The 19,563-nt window shown below is 44.3% G+C and overlaps 1 protein-coding gene across 1 annotated transcript in view; it reads right to left on the bottom strand.

Annotated features, from left to right (window-relative positions):
• LOC124788930 (trypsin delta-like) overlaps window positions 1-9,819 on the bottom strand; it is a 47,311-nt gene extending 37,492 nt beyond the window's left edge. Inside the window, exon 1 of the mRNA XM_047256217.1 lies at window positions 9,409-9,819. Within this exon, the coding sequence (XP_047112173.1) occupies window positions 9,409-9,819 (411 nt within the window). The remainder of the gene's footprint in view (window positions 1-9,408) is intronic.
• Window positions 9,820-19,563: the final 9,744 nt, after the last annotated feature.

Below are 19,563 nucleotides of genomic sequence, written 5' to 3'. Positions count from 1 at the left end.
ATCATTGCCTCGTGCTGTTTCCTTTATTTCTGAAAAATTTTACCCCTTTGACTGTAAGCTATTTTTCACCCGAATGTGTCCGTTTCTAGGAAGTCATCCTTTGTTTGCCACTCTCATAGGCACTCATCATTACGGATAACACCCTACTGGACTACTGACGATATTTTACGAGGACACGCTGATCTGCTGGACAGTATATGCACAAATGACCTGAAAGCAGAGACAGTGTGATTCGTTTTCCCTAGTCACATTTATTCCTTTTTGCTGTAACATCAATGTGTGTTCCCGATAAGGACCACGTGAGGCCAAGTCCAAAAATAACGTGGTTGTGTAGTAACCCAGTTGTGCTTCTCCAAAACATTGGGAGAATGGCAGCTCTCCCTAGGTTGCTGCCATACTCACAAAGTTGGTCATCCAGGGTTGTACAGAATCTCGATTAAACGCTGAAGTCAATGCGCCTCCATTTATAAACAGTCCATGTTTCCCAGTCGCGGTACCACTCCAAACGCACTATTTGAGTTAACAACAGCCTTGCAGGGGAATGCAATTCTCTAGTTTGGCCGTTGCTAGTCTTCAACCGAAGGCGCAGGGAGTCCATTGCTGCCGCGCGGGATTAGCCGAGCGGTCTCAGGCGCTGCAGTCATGGACTGTGTGGCTGGTCCCGGCGGAGGTTCGAGTCCTCCCTCGGGCATGGGTGTGTGCGTTTGTCCTTAGGATAATTTAGGTTAAAGTAGTGTGTAAGCTTAGGGATTGATGACCTTAGCAGTTAAGTCCCATAAGATTTCACACACATTTATTTGAAGTCCATTACTCGTTCTCGGATGGTAGGAACAGATATGAAATGTTTATGTTACGCTCTGTGCACAATAGGAAGACCATCCCTTCTTGTGGTGAGACATGGCCGATTGGAATCTTCACGACGAGTAACCGTCACCTTCCCATGCAGTCCAACAGCAGGACACTACCACTTCAAAAAGTCCAATAAATCTGAATAATGCACCATAAGACCAATCGTCCAAATGGAGGCCCACATGATGTCCCTTTCAAAGTCGCAGATGTCTTACAAGAGTAAGTGGCATCTCCGTGTCCTTCATAGTAATCATCAGTATCTGTCGCTGTTCTCGCACCTTATGCATGGTGTTACAAAGTCATATCGACAAACTTCGCGGCGTTGCAGAGGGTGTCGCGAGTAACAAATTCAAGAAAGGGACTCGTGTCCGGAAATGTCATCCAACGACTATACAGAGCGGCGAAGTACAGGCCATTTCACCCCTTTGGCAGTAAACATGATTTTGTTCGCTGACGGACAACTGGCGAAACGTCTCCCAGTGTTGTTTGTTATTCAGTAATTGTTACTGATTGCTACGACCGGCAGTGGAGAAGAGGGAGCTAGTTGCTGCATAAAGAGGCCTTGTTTCGTGTGAATGCGGTGTTCTGTTGCCTTTTGGATGATGGTTTCGTGCACAGGTTTCCACTTTTCAGATGATTTTTCTCCTGGAACCCTCTAAAATCTCCTGTGTTTTTCAGTATAAAAGAGAAAAATAAACTGTAGATGGAAGCCCATATCGGAAACCGTAATCTACTGAAGCAAAAGAGCAATGCATTTATAGGAGACAATGATCGTCTACACAGCAGGTAGCTCCATCTTCTCCACTGGCGGTCTTGGCCATCAGTCGCTATTACTGAACAACAAACAATATTGCGAGAAGTTCCGTCTACAGTCCATCAGTCTACAGAATCACGACTGCTGCCAGAGGGGTGGCCTAGCGTCAGGCGCTGGCTCCTATAACTTCGACGCTTTGTAGCGTCGTAAGATGACGCTTCCGTACACAGATCCCGATCCTCAATGTATTCCTCGCGACACCCTCTACAACTCCTCGAAGTTTGTTGGTATTGTTTTGTAACGCCCTGTATATTGTCCCAGGCTGGTTAAACCAAACACGGAAATCACAAACGTACTTAATTGGTTGTTCCGTCTGTCACTCACACTTGCCAGTCCAAACTGTATACGCGCCTAAGGAAAGTAGCACCTCTGCATCCACTGAAAGGTCTCAGCAAAAAAGAGTAGAATGGAACCTATCAGATGTTTCAGGGCAGCGTCTAAGACATTTTGCTTAGTTTGTGAAAATCTCTAGTGTTTTTGAGTATATAGGAAAAAAAAATAAACTGCAGATTGAAAGCGCTACCCGAAACCGTCACCCACAGATGGAGAGCCAGGTTTTACTTGGGCCCTGTTCTCATACAAGAAGCTTGGAGAGGATAAACATACGACAGCGAAAATAATACATCGATAGCTTACCAACACATAGCCCTCACAAACTGCAGCCTCTTGATTCTTAATTTTGTTGGGTAAGTGAATTTAGGAACAGATTGGTTGAATTAAATACATCTTTCTAGCCATTTTTTAACCATGACTGAATGATTGTATCAGAGTAACAAAAGCAAACCACTGACATATAAAATCAGCTTTTAGCTTAAATTGTAGTCACTTGAGCGACAAATCCAAAACATTGTAGAGTTCGCCATATTTGAGTAGATAACTCAATCGTTCACAAAGCATCAATAAGGTTCATACATACTAATCTGATTAACAGCTACATTTTTACATTTTTTTACATCTTTCTATCGTTGTTGATGCTACAACAACTAAGTAATTAATAGGATTGGTACTTTTGTAATTACTTCTGAAACAAATTGTAGAAAATGAAAAAAAACATAATTATTAGTTCCCCTTTTCTTAGAGTACCTGGGTGAAGAAAGTGACGGGATACTTCCTAATATCGTGTCGGATTTGCTTTTGCCCAGCGTAGTGTAGCAACTGGACGCGGCATGGACTCACCAAACCGCTGGAAGTTCCCTGCCGAAGTATTGAGCCATGCTGCCTCTACAGCCATCTATAATTGCGAAAGTGTTGCCAGTGCAGGATTTTGTACATTAACTGACCTCTCGATTATGTCCCATAAATGTCCGATGAGATTCATCTCTGGCGATCTGCGTGGCCAAACCATTCGCTCGAAATGTCCAGAATGTTTTTCAAATCAATTGCAAACAACTGTGACCTGGTCATTGGGAACTTGAAATGCATGAATGGCTGCAAATAGTCGCCAACTTGCCCAACATAAACTTTTCCAGTCAATGAATGATTTAGTTGGACCGGAGAACCCAGTCCATAACATGTAAACACAGCCCACACAGTTATGCAGCCACCACCATCTTGCACAGTGCCATGGTGGCAACCTGGCATCATGACCTCGTGTGGTCTGCGCCACACACGGACCTTATCATCAGCTCTTATCAGCTGAAATCGGTCACAGTTTTCCAGTAGTCTATGGTCCAACCGATCTGATCACGAGCCCAAGACAGGCGCTGAAGCCTATGTCGTGTTGTTAGCAAAGGCACTCAAGTCGATTGTCTGCTGCCATAGATTATTAAAGTCAGGTTCCGCTGGACTCTCCCAACAGATACTTTCGTCGTACGTCCTATACTGATTTCTGCAGCTATTTCACGTAGTGTTTCTTGTCTGTTAGCACCGACAACTGTACGCAAACGCCCTTGCTGTCGGTCGTTCAGTGAAGGCCATCGGCCACTCTATTGTCCGTGGTGAGAGGCTATATATGAAACTTTGTCATTCAGCTTGCGCTTGACACTGTTGTTCTCGGAATACTGAATTCAATAATGATACCTGCCGGCAGACAACCATTCCGCCACTGTACTTTCCTCTGGGACTGTTTCTTCTATTAGCTGCTACTGATTTATATCTTTAAACTAATATTTTTAATAATCTACGATTTTTCTATCCCCTACAACGCGGAAACTATTAGTAAAAATTGTTCAAATGGCTCTGAGCACTATGGGACTTAAGTTCTGAGGTCATCAGTCCCATAGAACTTAGAACTACTTAAACCTAACGAACCTAAGGACATGACACACATCCACACCCGAGGCAGGATTCTAACCTGCGACTGTAGCAGTCACGCGGTTCCAGACAGTAGCCCTTAGAACCGCTCGGCTACCCCGGCCGGCTAACTATTAGTCCTAGAGGAAAAATGAATAGAATATTTTTGTGGGATATCGGACACCGTTTAATTTTGGACTAGCAAACATTTTCGCTAGAGGCGCGGTTTTCGAGTTATTTAAGAACTGAGTACGGAATACGGGTCGAGAGTAAACCAAAGAAATACGGAAGTATTAAGAAACAACAGGAATAAGATTAGTGACACACAGTGCATTAAAATTGGATACTACATAAAATTCTAACAAGGAGACCATTCATCAGGTGACTTCTTCTAATTTTTTCTGTTTGTAGTACATGAAGTTCAGAACTCAAATATTAATATCGCAAGCAGTTTGATACAAATCGACTTTAAAAGTTTTCCATGGACCTTTAAAGTACTCCGTATTCAGGCCACGAGTGACCTACAGGGACCATCCGACCGCCGTGAATGCAGTGAAGGATGCGGATAGGAGGGGTGTGGGGTCAGCACACTACTCTCCTGGTCGTTACGATGGTATTCTTGACCATAGCCGCTCCTATTCGGTCGAGTAGCTCCTCAATTGGCATCACGACTCTGAGTGCAGCCCGAAAAATGGCAACAGCGTATGGCAGCCTGGATGGACACCCATCCTGCCGACCACGCCTGACAGTGCTTAACCCTTTCGTGGTTGATGGGTCATATATGTCCCACTAACTTTGAGCGCCAGTTCGAATGTCGGGATATATGTTACCCAGCTCTGCATGGTGCTGCTATCTAGGGACGACTGTACTGAACCTAAGAAAAAAATCGGGACTGCACTGCAAAGGCAATAGAGAAGCGGTGACTACTTTTGTTGACTGGCGTGTATCTATGGGCGCTGCAACGCCACTTATTTGTGTCATTCTTCAGTTTCCATCTTTTCTCACTTTCCAGCGATGTCTGAAGTAAGTAATTCATCTTATTATTAACTTAATAATCATTTTTTAGTACAAATACAGTGTGGAATGTACTTCTCAGCGACTGTATTATCTTATAATCGAAATAAAATTAGTGGGGCACATGTGTCCCAGCAGACATTATTTGTAAAGATTACCAAGACAATTGATTAATGGGTATTCATCGAGGAAAAAGAGGGGATCAATGCCCACTTTCTTCCCAGCAAAGTGCTCTAGTGTGCCAGATGACGTCCGGCTCGTGAACGTAGGCAAACATGTACCGAAAGACAGTGGCACTAGGAAGCGATGCAGATTCTGCAGCACAAACTCTACAGAGAAGAGAACAAAAGTTGCTTGCACTGCTTGTGGTGTACCACTCTGTGCCACACCATGTTTTTCCAAGTTTCGTGGCATGTAAAGTTTTGTAAGTATTCATCATGTATCATGAAAACTGAAATGTAATGAATATTTTTTACACTGGCTCTACAAAAATAAAAAGATTATATGTATGTATAATTTGCAGTTATTTTATTCTCTGCAAAATCCTGTTTATGGCTAAAAAAAAAAATTACAAAATCAGTCAGTCAGCAGAAAAAGTATCTTGTGTTGGTTCATGGGACATGGGTGTCCCACTTCCTGTTGTGAAAAATTGGAGAACTTAAAAAATATTTTGTTGGTGAAAACATAATAATGGGACTGAAAAACTGTTATCACCTTAATATTTTAAAAATCTGTAAAAAATGAATTTTATCCATGAAAGGATTAACTTCGGTGATCTCACGGGAACCGGTGTATCCACTGCGGCAAGGCCGTTGCCATGGACCTTTAGCTTCTAAAATTAAGACGACAAAAAAATGGTTCATATGGCACTGAGCACTTTGGGACTTAACATCTATGGTCATCAGTCCCATAGAACTTAGAACTACTTAAACCTAACTAACCTAAGGACATCACACAACACCCAGTCATCACGAGGCAGAGAAAATCCCTGACCCTGCCGGGAATCGAACCCGGGAACCCGGGCGTGGGAAGCGAGAACGCTACCGCACGACAGACGACAAAAAGATGGTTAGCAAAGTTTATTAAAATTAAAAAGACATTACAAATCTCTAAACAATATTTTAAAAGTTATTGATAATTAAGAATTTATACATGCAATGAGAGTTGGCCTTTTTCTTGCAAAATGTAACGTGCAGGAATGGCAACCCATTGCTCGTCAGGAGCCTTAACCAGAAATGTAGTGATTTCGTACCCGGGTGTCTGAAGCGTAGTCGATGTTCTAACTCATCACAAAAGCTTCCCATTGGTTTCACATCGGACTCTGGGCACGTGAGTCCATTTTATGATGTTATCCACAAACTATGGATTCGCAGATGCTGCCTTATCACAGGGTGAATTGTATTGATATAAATTATCATCTCTGAACTGATCCTCTACTGTTCACAACATGCATGACTGTAAGATCATATCCTTCCGCATTCAGCATCTATACGGCATGATAGTAATGAATAAAATTTTCACTCTGCAGCGGAGTGTGCGCTGATATGAAACTTCCTGGCAGATTAAAACTGTGTGCCCGTCCGAGACTAGAACTCGGGACCTTTGCTTTCGCGGGCTACCGAAGCACGACTCACACCCAGTCCTCACAGCTTTACTTCTGGCAGTATCTCGTCTCCTACCTTCCAAACTTTACAGAAGCTCTCCTGCAAACCTTGCAGAACTAGCACTCCTGGAAGAAAGGTCCCGAGTTCGAGTCTCGGTCCGGCACGCAGTTTTAATCTGCCAGGAAGTTTCGTGATAATAATGTCTTGTCATTATTCTGAGATCAATATCTCAGTTGTAATGAAGGAATGCTGAATCAGTTTTTCGAGCGTATTGAGGAAAAAACACGAAGATGTTTGTGTGACATAGCTGCGAGTTTATTGTAGAGCTAGTTTTCCGAATAGAGTTACTGCAATGCGCATAACAGCTTGTCCGAGGTCGAAGGGTCACCGGCGCATGTTCTTAGTTTGTGCAACGATGAAGTGTAAAACAGTGTTTCATTTCATGGGTTATCCGGAGCAAATTCTGTGTAAATTAAAGGACATTGTACAGTACCGAATGAAACGGCGCAGTTATTAATACACTGACTTCATATTCAGGAGGATGAAGTTTGTTCTTTCCGGATGTCCTTATTTCGGTTTTCAATGGATTTCCTAATTAATTTCAGGCACATCCAGGGATATCTGCTTCATCAAGGCCACGACTGACCATTTATCCTATCCTCATAAAAACATATTTATATATTCTTTGCGTAAGTATATTTTGCACTACACTATTGGCCATTAAAATTGCTACACCACGAAGATGACGTACTACAGACGCGAAATTTAACCCACAGGAAGAAGATACTGTGATATGCAAATGATTAGCTTTTCAGAGCATTCACACAAGGTTGCCGCTGGTGGCGACACCTACAACGTGCTGACATGAGGAAAGTTTCCAACCGATTTCTCATACACAAACAGCAGTTGATCGGCGTTGCCTGGTGAAACGTTGTTGTGATGCCTCGTGTAAGAAGGATAAATGCGCACCATCACGTTTCCCACTTTGATAAAGGTCGGATTGTAGCCTATCGCGATTACGATTTTTCGTATCGCGACATTGCTGCTCGCGTTGGTCGAGATCCAATGACTGTTAGCAGAATATGGAATCGGTATGTTCAGGAGGGTAATACGGAACGCCGTGCTGGATCCCAACGGCCTCGTTATCACAAGCAGTCGAGATGACAGGCATCTTATCCGCATGGCTGTAACGGATCGTGCAGCCACGTCTCGATCCCTGAGTCAGATGGTGACGTTTGCAAGACAACAATCAACTGCACGAACAGTTCGACGACGTTTGCAGAAGCATGGACTATCAGCTCGGAGACCATGGCTGCGGTTACCCTTGACGCTGCATCACAGACAGGAGCGCCTGCGATGGTGTATTCAACGACGAGCCTAGCTGCACGAATAGCAAAACGTCATTTTTTCGGATGAATCCATGTTCTGTTTACAGCATCAGGATGGTCGCATCCGTGTTTAGCGACGTCGCGGTGAAAGCACATTGGAAGCGTGTATTCGTCATCGCCATACTGGCGTATCACCGGGCGTGATGGTTTGGGGTGCCATTGGTTACACGTCTCGGTCACCTCTTGTTCGCATTGACGGCACTTTGAACAGTGGACGTTACATTTCAGATGTATTACGACCCGTGGCTCTACCCTTCATTCGATCCCTGCGAAACCCTACATTTCAGAAGGATAATGCATGACCGCATGTTGCAGGTCCTGTGCGGGCCTTTCTGGATACAGAAAATGTTAGACTGCTGCCCTGGCCAGCACATTCTCCACATCTGTCACCAATTGAAAACGTCTGATCAATGGTGGCGGAGCAACTGCCTCGTCACAATATGCTCGTCACTATTCTTGATGAACTGTGGTATCGTGTTGAAGCTGCATGGGCAGCTGTACCTGTACACGCCATCCAAGTTGTGTTTGACTCAATGCCAAGGCGTATCAAGGCCGTTATTACGCCCAGAGGTGTTGTTCTGGGTACTGATTTCTCAGGGTCTATGCACCCAAATTGCGTGCAAATGTAGTCACATGTCAGTTCTAGTATAATATATTTGTCCAATGAATACCCGTTTATCATTTGCATTTCTTCTTGGTGTAGCAATTTTAATGGCCAATATTTACTTTCGTTGGATTAAGATGACAAACCCCTTATCACTGTATGATGATCCCAAATTGAGTAAATAAATAATCAAATTTTGAACTCTTTCTGAAATCTATTGCTCAGTGTGATGGTCTTGTTTGGTTTCATGACAGAATGTGTAACGCACACACATCACCACATCTTACCTTTTCTCCGACGCTCCATGGAGCCCAATTCATGAAATTCTCGTCGTGAGTTGATTCTTGAAAATATTATAAGTTTAGCGGATTATTCGTCATGCTAAATGGTTCAAAAGGCTCTGAGCACTATGGGACTTAACATCTGAGGTCATCAGTCCCATAGAACTTAGAACTACTTAAACCTAACTAACCTAAGGACATCACTCACACATCCATGCCCGAGACAGGATTCGAACCTGCGACCGTAGCGGTCGCGCTGTTCCAGACTGAAGTACCTAGAACCGCTCGGCCACTCCGGCCGGCCTCTTCATGCTAGCCGTTCCACGCATGCATTCCGTGGATCTGCCATATTCTGATTACTAATAGGGTAAATAATTAATTACGATATCGAAACACAATCTGAAGAAGCTTTAACAACAACGTCCTCCAAATTCGATACTCCGCAAAACCCAGTCAAGCAATTTCGAACTGGCGTTACCAACGTAGGTAGTTCATCGTACCACACAACATGAAACTGTTCCTTTTTTTTTTAATGCCGTAGAAAATAGAGAGTGAATGAATTTCAATTTTCTGATCTCTACATTTTACTTAAGTGGTTCTGTGATAATTCTGCACGTCTTACCTTAACGTGGTCACCCATCGAAATGGTGCCCCTTATTTTGATGAGGGCGATGTCGTAATCCGTCGTCATTCTACTATAAAGGTTGTGAAGAATTAACTGAGAGGCCCTGTAGACAGTGCCACCTTGGTAGTATATGGAGCTACCGGCTCGGACTGTATATTGTCGCGCGCTACCGTAGTCGACGCAGTGCGCTGCTGTCAGCACCCATCTGCTGCTGATGATGGAGCCGCCGCAGACGAGCTGGGCGTACCACAGCACCGAGACCTGCCACGGGAACTGCGAGATGTCCGCCGGTTCGCCGCCCACGATGCGCCCACCGCGCAGCTGCCACGCTCTGCGAGGGCCCGAGGAGGGCAGAGCGCCGGCCCACGCGGCCAGCAGGCACACAAAGACCACCGCCGGCGTCCACATCTCACTCACAACCCGTGTTCCCTGCTGCTCGCAACTTTTATTACTACTCGTCTAGGCACTTATCTGCAGTCACTTTTACGGAAGGGATGTAAATCACTCTCCGCTCTGAAAGACGTCGGTATCGTTTCTGAAGGTATGGCCGATAACCCAGACGTTAACGCCTAACACGTCAGCAGTGACGTGACATTGATAGCTGCTTTTGAAAATTGATTTTCTAGTGAGTGTCTGCTACGTCGGTGGAAAAAATGTTGACAGATCTTCGCGAGACGCGTGGATCGTGTATTTTTGAAACATTTCTTTAAGCATGCAATTTTCTTCTCATGGTTAAACAAAATTTTCTTCCTTGAATACCGTACTTGAACTGCGTTCCATGACCAACATTACGCAAGGATCTCAAGTACAAGAAGTTCGAACACACACTCCGTTCATACAATCAAAAATGATAAGTACCTGACCCAAAAATTTAAGTAAACTTTTGCTACTTTAGAGTCCCCCCGTGAAAAACGAGTGACTGTAGATCAATGAAACTCAGTGGAAACTTTGGAAGGACATACCGAAGAGAAGTAACGAATAAACCATTGAAAGAAACCCGTTTTAACTTCCACACCAGAGGGTAACGTTTGTTAGCATCATGTTCAGGAGCGTTGCTACCATTAGGTAACACTAGGTTGCCGCCTAGAGCGACAAAATTTTAGGGGCAGAAAAGGTCAGAAAAAATTAATTTCAACTCAGGTAGAGAAAAAAATTGAGCAAATGACGAGAAAAAATTGAAACATGTAATTATTTTTCAAAATCATATTGAACATTTACTTAATAATTATTTACTTACTTTGACGTAAGTGTATGCCGTAAAAGATGAGATTTATTCTTTATTCTAAAATATTTCAATTGAAACAAAAACGGAATAACATCACAATTATCCAGGTGACCTAGTCTGATGTTTCGGCATGTCTCCCATCAGTATATCGTAATTTATAAATTCAAGAAAAAATTCATTGGCACCAGAAAATAGTTCCCCACCTTTATTAGTCCATTTTCTTGTAGTTAAATAAAATAAGTTAGTGATGCGAGATTTGATTGTGCTGGTATACTAAGTTGAGTTCTAGTTTAAAATGATCAAAACATCCAGAATGAGATTTTCACTCTGCAGCGGAGTGTGCGCTGATACGAAACTTCCTGGCAGATTAAAACTGTGTGCCCGACCGAGACTCGAACTCGGGACCTTTGCCTTTCGTGGGCAAGTGCCCGCAAAAGGCAAACGTCCCGAGTTCGAGTCTCGGTCGGGCACACAGTTTTAATCTGCCAGGAAGTTTCCGATCAAAACATTCTTCGTATTCCAACTAATTTGGAAAATTTCAAAAATAAAGGACAAAAAATAAGAAATTGGGACTTTTTTGGCTCCAATCAGTTTTAAAGAAAAGCGTGAATATGTGAGGACTGTTCCCAGAAAATGTGGGCAACTGATATCCTGGGATTAAAAGTAAAGTAAATTCAAAATATTTCGTGGAGGAGTAATTTTGTGGGGAATGTAAGTTTATTTGTGCAGTTTCATTGTGTGTTGTGTTCAACCACACAGCACATGGCTGGCATCTCTTGGATTATATAGTGTCTATTGCGATCTCATTTTGATGTGAAGGACCCTGCAAACTTAATAATGAGAATAAGAGCTAAGTCAGAGAGATTTCTGTGACAATTTTAAGTGTTCTTGTAGTGGTTTCGTGCCTGCCGTATGACCACATGTAGTATTACTTACGTTACACAAAAGTTGAAGTCCCCTCTGTAATCCTATGAAAAGAATTGTAGTGTCGATCCATATTATTTGAGATACAATTATTTTAGCCAGAAAGCTACGTAGTTTTAGAAATTGGCTAGAAATTAACCGAGTGTGTACAAGCATTCCACCCACCTCATATCTTTCCTTAATTTTGTACTGATTTAATAATTTTCTGCATTAAAGTAATTTTTTATATCAGATCTTGCCCCGATTTTCGTCGTGAAGCCAGCAGTAATACTTGTTGCATGGCCTAGATTTAGCTAGGTACTCAAATGTTGCACCGAAGTTAATAAATAAGTATTGTATTTTTCTCTTTATAAACTCCGTATGAGTTGCTTAATTAAAAGTTTCACTCTACTGCTAATGAACCAGACAATTAATTAATATGTGTACGCTCGATAGCGTTGCAGAAATTTGCTCACGATTTTCACGTAGATCTCGGTCGACGCCCTATGTTGATCTAACTGCAAGTGCATGTAGTTGAATTGCTGTGTACTGGGTACTTGAGTAAATCCTTCCTTTTCCTTCCAATTATTTCCCAAAAGAAGGAATGTATGAGCATAACCATGTATTTAGTGAGATTATTGATGGTAATTCTCCATTTGTATCGTCCAGGTAATTCAAAATGTACAGAATATATCGCATAGAAAGCACTATAAATTCTGCAGCTACTGTTTTGCCAGTTTTAGGATAAATAAATGCAAACTCTCAGAAAACTAAATTCCCTCAACTGCTCAGGCGTCCCCCCCCCCCTTGCTTAATCTTAATGAATCTAATTCACCCCAGAATTTAAACGATTGGCACAATTATTGAATTAATAGTTGCAATAGAGTTCAACGAATAACTTAATGAATGAACCTGTGCCAATCTCATAATATTACAAACTCCTGTTACATTTGTGATTCGTGTTACTTCATGTTAACTCGCCTCGTTAATGTTATCTGTTGCACATGTAATTCATTTGTTTACCAAATTTGGTAAAAGGTCGATGTTGACATGTGTTTATAATTGTTTCTTGGTTGAGGTAAAATGTCTAGCGAGATTATGAGCGATCCTACAAATAAAATATCATTGAGTCATTTACATAGAAGAACCAGGAGGTAATCTTACAAATCGCAACTCTTCCAGGATCATTTTAGATCACAGGTTCTTATAAGAAACAGTTATCCTAGGATATACTAATCCACTGTCTTATAGAAATATTTCTATTTTTGTACAACTCAATTTGTCTTGATTCTTTTGGAATTTTCGTTGTTATATGCTTTGTGCTTGTGTGTACATTAGTGCAAACAACATCTCAATTAGTAATTGTGATATTTGTGTCCATGATGGCAACTCTTTAGTTAGTGTTTAGTGTCTCTATTGTAGAGCGCAGGGTGTAGGAAAGCTACGAGCACTAGCCTTACCAGTTCGCATGCAAAGAGTTTTGTTAAAATGGAGAATTCAGGAGACACGGAAGCTAATGGTGGCGAGAGTGGTCAGGCATCGTCAGCTGTGGGCGGCTAGATGTCAGCGTGGGGCAGAGTCAAGGGCGCGAGGCTACGGCCAGCCCAGAGCAGGTTGCGAACAAAAGCAGGATAACGGGAGACCGCTCCGGAATGTCGGAAGTGGGTGCAGGCTGTGCAAACAGCCAGAATGCGAGCGTAGAATGTGCACTGGAAGAACCTTAGGTTCAAGCAGCAGCAGAACAATCAGATGGAGTAACCCGTCCAAGATAAGACATTATTATGACATTCGTACGTAAAGTATCAAAAATGTTAGATAGGAAGGCTGAAGAGCAGGATAATAATTTTTATGAAGAGCAAAATAAGAATAAAAAGCTACTGGAGGAACAAATTAGTGCAATCAGTCAAAGATTTGATTAACAAAACGCTAAATTTGAGCAGAAAAATGAAAGAATAGGTGAATTTGGAAGTCGAATTGAGACAGACGCAAATGGGGATCAGTCGATTGCTAAATCAATTCAGAATCAAGTAGAAGTTTGCGTCAAGAGGAACGTGATGTTAGTGAGCGTTTTGAGAACAGAATGGTAGGTAGCTCTCGAACATGATCTGTCTGGGCAGAATATCGCTACACCTGATGAAGCACATATCAAGGCAGCAAAACGATGTTTGTGCAGCTTAAAGCAAAATTGTTGATCACGTCTGTGAGCAGGTAGTAGAACAAGAAAATAAAATCGATGCACTGGCAGCTGCTGTAGAGCTGCTTCTGATAGAACGCAATCAGTGTGATGAGGTACGCTCGCTACCCAGACTTAAAGAAATTTGTGGTGTCACCGCCAGACACCACACTTTCTAGGTGGTAGCCTTTAAATCGGCCGGGGTCCGTTAGTATACGTCGGACCCGCGTGTCGCCACTATCAGTGATTGCAGACCGAGCGCCGCCACACTGCAGGTCTAGAGAGACTTCCTAGCACTCGCCCCAGTTGTACAACCGACTTTGATAGCGATGGTTCACTGACAAAATACTCTCTCATTTGCCGAGACGATAGTTAGCATAGCCTTCAGCTACGTCATTTGCTACGACCTAGCAAGGCGCCATTACCAGTTACTATTGATACTGAATAACGTACCGTCAAGAGCGACGTTCACCATTAGTGGATTAAAGTTAAGTATTCCACCAGCTACGTCCGTTTTTTTTCTAAATTCTACTTTCCTTGTCCTGTTCCAGCCCTCACGCCAGCCTGCGTGAGCTAAAACGCGTGCCTTTCGGCTTCCTCTCATACCGGTGTTGGCTCTCCTGCCTACCCACAACAAAATTCATACAGATCAACAAGAGAGTTAGAGAGATACTCACGCAGTTGTTTAATAAAGAGGTAGATCATGAGGGCGAGAAATCTGGAACTACTAGCAACGCAAGGGATATAGATCCCGCAGCAGTAAACATAGGCGTTGTGAAGTAGATGGCTATAGAGATTTACAAGAAAGATTATGTACTCTACGGAGACTGGTCGACACAGCTAATTCAAGCTGTAAAAGTATCTCTAATGACTTTGATGAGGAATAGTGCAGAAGACACTTCGTATCTGTACGGTCTTACTCTTTGTTCGCGTGTGCACCCATGTAAGTGGGTTTCGCAATTTGATTTGTCATTACCCACTTCTTGGGGACATGTTCTGTGTCTGAAATTTGAATGTTGTCGTTTACACTGCAAAGCAGCAGCGAAAATGCAGATCGCAATGACAGACTGCACAACGTACGAAGAGTTCCGGTTGGCATTTCTAAATGAGTATTCGTCAAAGAGCGTTCAGAACAGAGTTAAATTAAATGTTTTAATGAAAGAAAATTACAATTTCCTAGGCTTCCGTGGGCAGAGTTAGCTGACATAAAAGTTTTCTGGATATTGTATAAAACTACTGCTGGAGGAAACCCAACGTTTCGGCCACGGTTGCAACGGCCTTCTTATGGGTCAAATGGTGCGTTCTAGCTACGCAATGCCCCTTATATTTTGTTATTACTGTTCACTGCGCATGCCACTGCGTCATGATTTTAAAAAGATAGTTCGTTTCATTGGTCACTTGAGACCATGAAGAACTCGACGCACTTTATAGAATGCCTAAAGGGACAAACAATTTTACCTATGGACATCATGTAAAGTCACTATTTACGGACATGCCAGTGGATTAAACTATCCGGATCCTTCAGGAGCATGTCCCGTCAGACATATGCGACCCGGTTGAGTTGTGCCTGACTTCAGTGTACTTCAAATGGCAAGGAAAATACTACGGGCAGACAAACGGCGAAGGAAATTACGTTGTAATTTTAAAAAAATATTTCGTTTCATTGGTCACTTAAGACCATGAAGGTAGTTCGTTTCATTCGTCACTTACGGTAGAAGGAGACGGAACTTTATTTTAATAGGTTATTGCGGTGGAGGGAGAGCGTAACCTCTGTTGTCTCTTGGCTTTTGTGTTGTGTACCATGACTGGTGGTCACCGGCAAACGAGAAGTTGGCTTCTGTTGACCAACTGCTGGACGTCGGCCGCGAGGCGGCAGTTACTCTCCGATAGTGCTCGTGCCTCGTGTTGACAGTGCGGTCTGTTGGGTTCTGATTGCTGGCAGCCAAGATGGGGCAAGCCTGAGTCCATCCTCTCTGTTCATGTTCTTAGAGTGTTTAAGTATTTCGATGGCCTCTCCGATTTTGCGTTTCGTCGTAACCGGCTGCTTGACCAATTTGCTGAATTTCATTTCTTTTCCGCAATCTTGTTGATGTTCTGCCGCTGCAGATCTGTTGTGCTGCCCTAGACGAATGCAGCGCCCGTGTTCCAGAATACGCGTTGCTATTGGCTTACCAGTCCCGCCGATGTGTGCCTCTCCACATTCGCATTCCACCTTGTACACGCCTGCAGTGTGTAATGCATCCACCTTGTCCTTAGTTGCGCCTAGCACGTCCTGGATCCTGCGACCACTATAGAAGACAGACTGCAACCCACCCCGTCGATGGTGTTTGCCTATTCGGTCAGTAACATTTTTCACATAAAGTAAGCTCACTGTTGGCTGCAATTTGTCTATTTCTTGCTACGGTCGCAGGTTCGAATCCTGCATCGGGCATGGATGTGTGATGTCCTTAGGTTAGTTACGTTTAAGTAGTTCTAAGTTTAGGGGACTGATGACCTCAGATGTTAAGTCCCATAGTGCTTAGAACCATTTGAACCATTTGTCTATTTCTTACTTATCTTGCTTACTTGTATTTGTCGACAAGGCTGTGTGGATCGACTTAGGGCTGTAGCCATTTGCTAGAAACGTTGCGCATAGCCTTTTCAGCTCAGGTGTTATGTTTTGAGTATCACTCAGGCGCTACGCACGGATTGCCAAACAACGCATGACCGAGTTCTTCTGCGCTGGGTGGTGGTAGGATTGGGCCTGCAGATACCTGTCTGTATGTGTAGGCTTGCGATGTACTCTGTGCCCCAGCGTGCCCTCCGTTGTCCTGTACACTTCGACTCTAGAAATGGAATTGCACCATTCTTCTCTACTTCGAGAGTGAACTGCACCTTCCCGTGCATGTTGTTCAAATATTCGTGAAACTTGTATAACTCCGTTTCAGCATGAGGCCATATAGCGAACGTGTCGCCCACGTATCTGAACCGGCAACGTGGGCGTAAAGGAGCTGAACCAAGGGCCGCTGCTTTAAAGGCTTCCATGAATATCTCAGCTGCCCCGGAGATAGGGGTGACCCCATTCCTTCGCCGTTTGTCTGCCCGTAGTATTTTCCTTGCCATTTGAAGTACACTGAAGTCAGGCACAACTCAACCGGGTCGCATATGTCTGACGGGACATGCTCCTGAAGGATCCGGATAGTTTAATCCACTGGCATGTCCGTAAATAGTGACTTTACATGATGTCCATAGGTAAAATTGTTTGTCCCTTTAGGCATTCTATAAAGTGCGTCGAGTTCTTCATGGTCTCAAGTGACCAATGAAACGAACTATCTTTTTAAAATCATGACGCAGTGGCATGCGCGGTGAACAGTAATAACAAAATATAAGGGGCACTGCATAGCTAGAACGCACCAGTAGATCCAGAAGAAGGCCGCTGCAACTGTGGCCGAAACGTTGTTTTTTCTCCAGCAGTAGTTTTATACAGTATGACGCGGTACCATACCCAAAAAACTTTTATGTTGAAAGAAAATAATATTGATAGTACTCAGCGTCATCCTGTTGAAAATTTCAAGGAAATGATGGAGGCTAATCAATATTCAGACGAGGGTCAGTTTATTAGAATCTTCCTGGCCAAACTGCCGAATAAGCTACGCAGACCCGTCACAATTGCAGAACACAAATTATATATACACTCCTGGAAATTGAAATAAGAACACCGTGAATTCATTGTCCCAGGAAGGGGAAACTTTACTGACACATTCCTGGGGTCAGATACATCACATGATCACACTGACAGAACCACAGGCACATAGACACAGGCAACAGAGCATGCACAATGTCGGCACTAGTACAGTGTATATCCACCTTTCGCAGCAATGCAGGCTGCTATTCTCCCATGGAGACGATCGTAGAGATGCTGGATGTAGTCCTGTGGAACGGCTTGCCATACCATTTCCACCTGGCGCCTCAGTTGGACCAGCGTTCGTGCTGGACGTGCAGACCGCGTGAGACGACGCTTCATCCAGTCCCAAACATGCTCAATGGGGGACAGATCCGGAGATCTTGCTGGCCAGGGTAGTTGACTTACACCTTCTAGAGCACGTTGGGTGGCACGGGATACATGCGGACGTGCATTGTCCTGTTGGAACAGCAAGTTCCCTTGCCGGTCTAGGAATGGTAGAACGATGGGTTCGATGACGGTTTGGATGTACCGTGCACTATACAGTGTCCCCTCGACGATCACCAGTGGTGTACGGCCAGTGTAGGAGATCGCTCCCCACACCATGATGCCGGGTGTTGGCTCTGTGTGCCTCGGTCGTATGCAGTCCTGATTGTGGCGCTCACCTGCACGGCGCCAAACACGCATACGACCATCATTGGCACCAAGGCAGAAGCGACTCTCATCGCTGAAGACGACACGTCTCCATTCGTCCCTCCATTCACGCCTGTCGCGACACCACTGGAGGCGGGCTGCACGATGTTGGGGCGTGAGCGGAAGACGGCCTAACGGTGTGCGGGACCGTAGCCCAGCTTCATGGAGACGGTTGCGAATGGTCCTCGCCGATACCTCAGGAGCAACAGTGTCCCTAATTTGCTGGGAAGTGGCGGTGGGGTCCCCTACGGCACTGCGTAGGATCCTACGGTCTTGGCGTGCATCCGTGCGTCGCTGCGGTCCGGTCCCAGGTCGACGGGCACGTGCACCTTCCGCCGACCACTGGCGACAACATCGATGTACTGTGGAGACCTCACGCCCCACGTGTTGAGCAATTCGGCGGTACGTCCACCCGGCCTCCCGCATGCCCACTATACGCCCTCGCTCAAAGTCCGTCAACTGCACATACGGTTCACGTCCACGCTGTCGCGGCATGCTACCAGTGTTAAAGACTGCGATGGAACTCCGTATGCCACGGCAAACTGGCTGACACTGACGGTGGCGGTGCACAAATGCTGCGCAGCCTGCGCCATTCGACGGCCAACACCGCGGTTGCTGGTGTGTCCGCTGTGCCGTGCGTGTGATCATTGCTTGTACAGCCCTCTCGCAGTGTCCGGAGCAAGTATGGTTGGTCTGACACACCGGTGTCAATGTGTTCTTTTTTCCAGTGTGTGTGTGTGATGTGTGATGTGTGTGTGTGTGTGTGTGTGTGTATGCGTGTGTTATGTGTGCTCGGCTAATCCTGCGCGACTTTGAACTGTCACAGATGTCAAAAAACAATAGGCAACATGGTAACAAAACCATGATATTAGCATGTTGTTCATATGTGCATTCAGTCTCTGCTTACAATGCTCTGAGAAAATGTGATTTTATGTTTGTTTCACACCCTTTACCTTACAGAAGCTCATTTGTAATTACCAGCTAGTCAGTTCTTCACTTGAAAGGAGCGAGTACTTGAAAAATAGGATTCAGTGTTGTAACAACATGCTGTGACTCCTCTGTTCGGTCGATGGGACTGGGAAGTGCTGTACCATCCACAATACTCCCCGGACTTAAGTCCGTGTGACTTTGATTTGATTCCGAAGATGAAGTAACCATTTCGTGGCATTCGCTTCAGAACTGTTCCAGAGATTCGACAGGCAGTAGACCGCTCCAATCGCAACATCAACAGAACAGGCTCTGCTAAAGTATACTACGCCTTCCACATCGCCGGCAACAGGTTCTACACAACGCTGGTGACTACTTTCAAGGACGGTAAAAGGTGCAAACATGTAACTCTTTTGTATCGGTTTTGAATAAATAGTTGCCACTATTTAAGATCCAGCCCTCGAATTTGCACCATTCCCTACCAGAAGATGTGCAAAAGACACTCTCCCGATAGAAGAGCTTGCCGCCAAAAGTTACTGACGCCAGCAGTTCATTTCGGGCGTCGCCAAT

This window comes from Schistocerca piceifrons, chromosome 3, assembly GCF_021461385.2.
Source record: "Schistocerca piceifrons isolate TAMUIC-IGC-003096 chromosome 3, iqSchPice1.1, whole genome shotgun sequence".
NCBI classification, from domain to species: domain Eukaryota; kingdom Metazoa; phylum Arthropoda; class Insecta; order Orthoptera; family Acrididae; genus Schistocerca; species Schistocerca piceifrons.
This window is presented reverse-complemented; position numbering and strand designations above follow the sequence as displayed.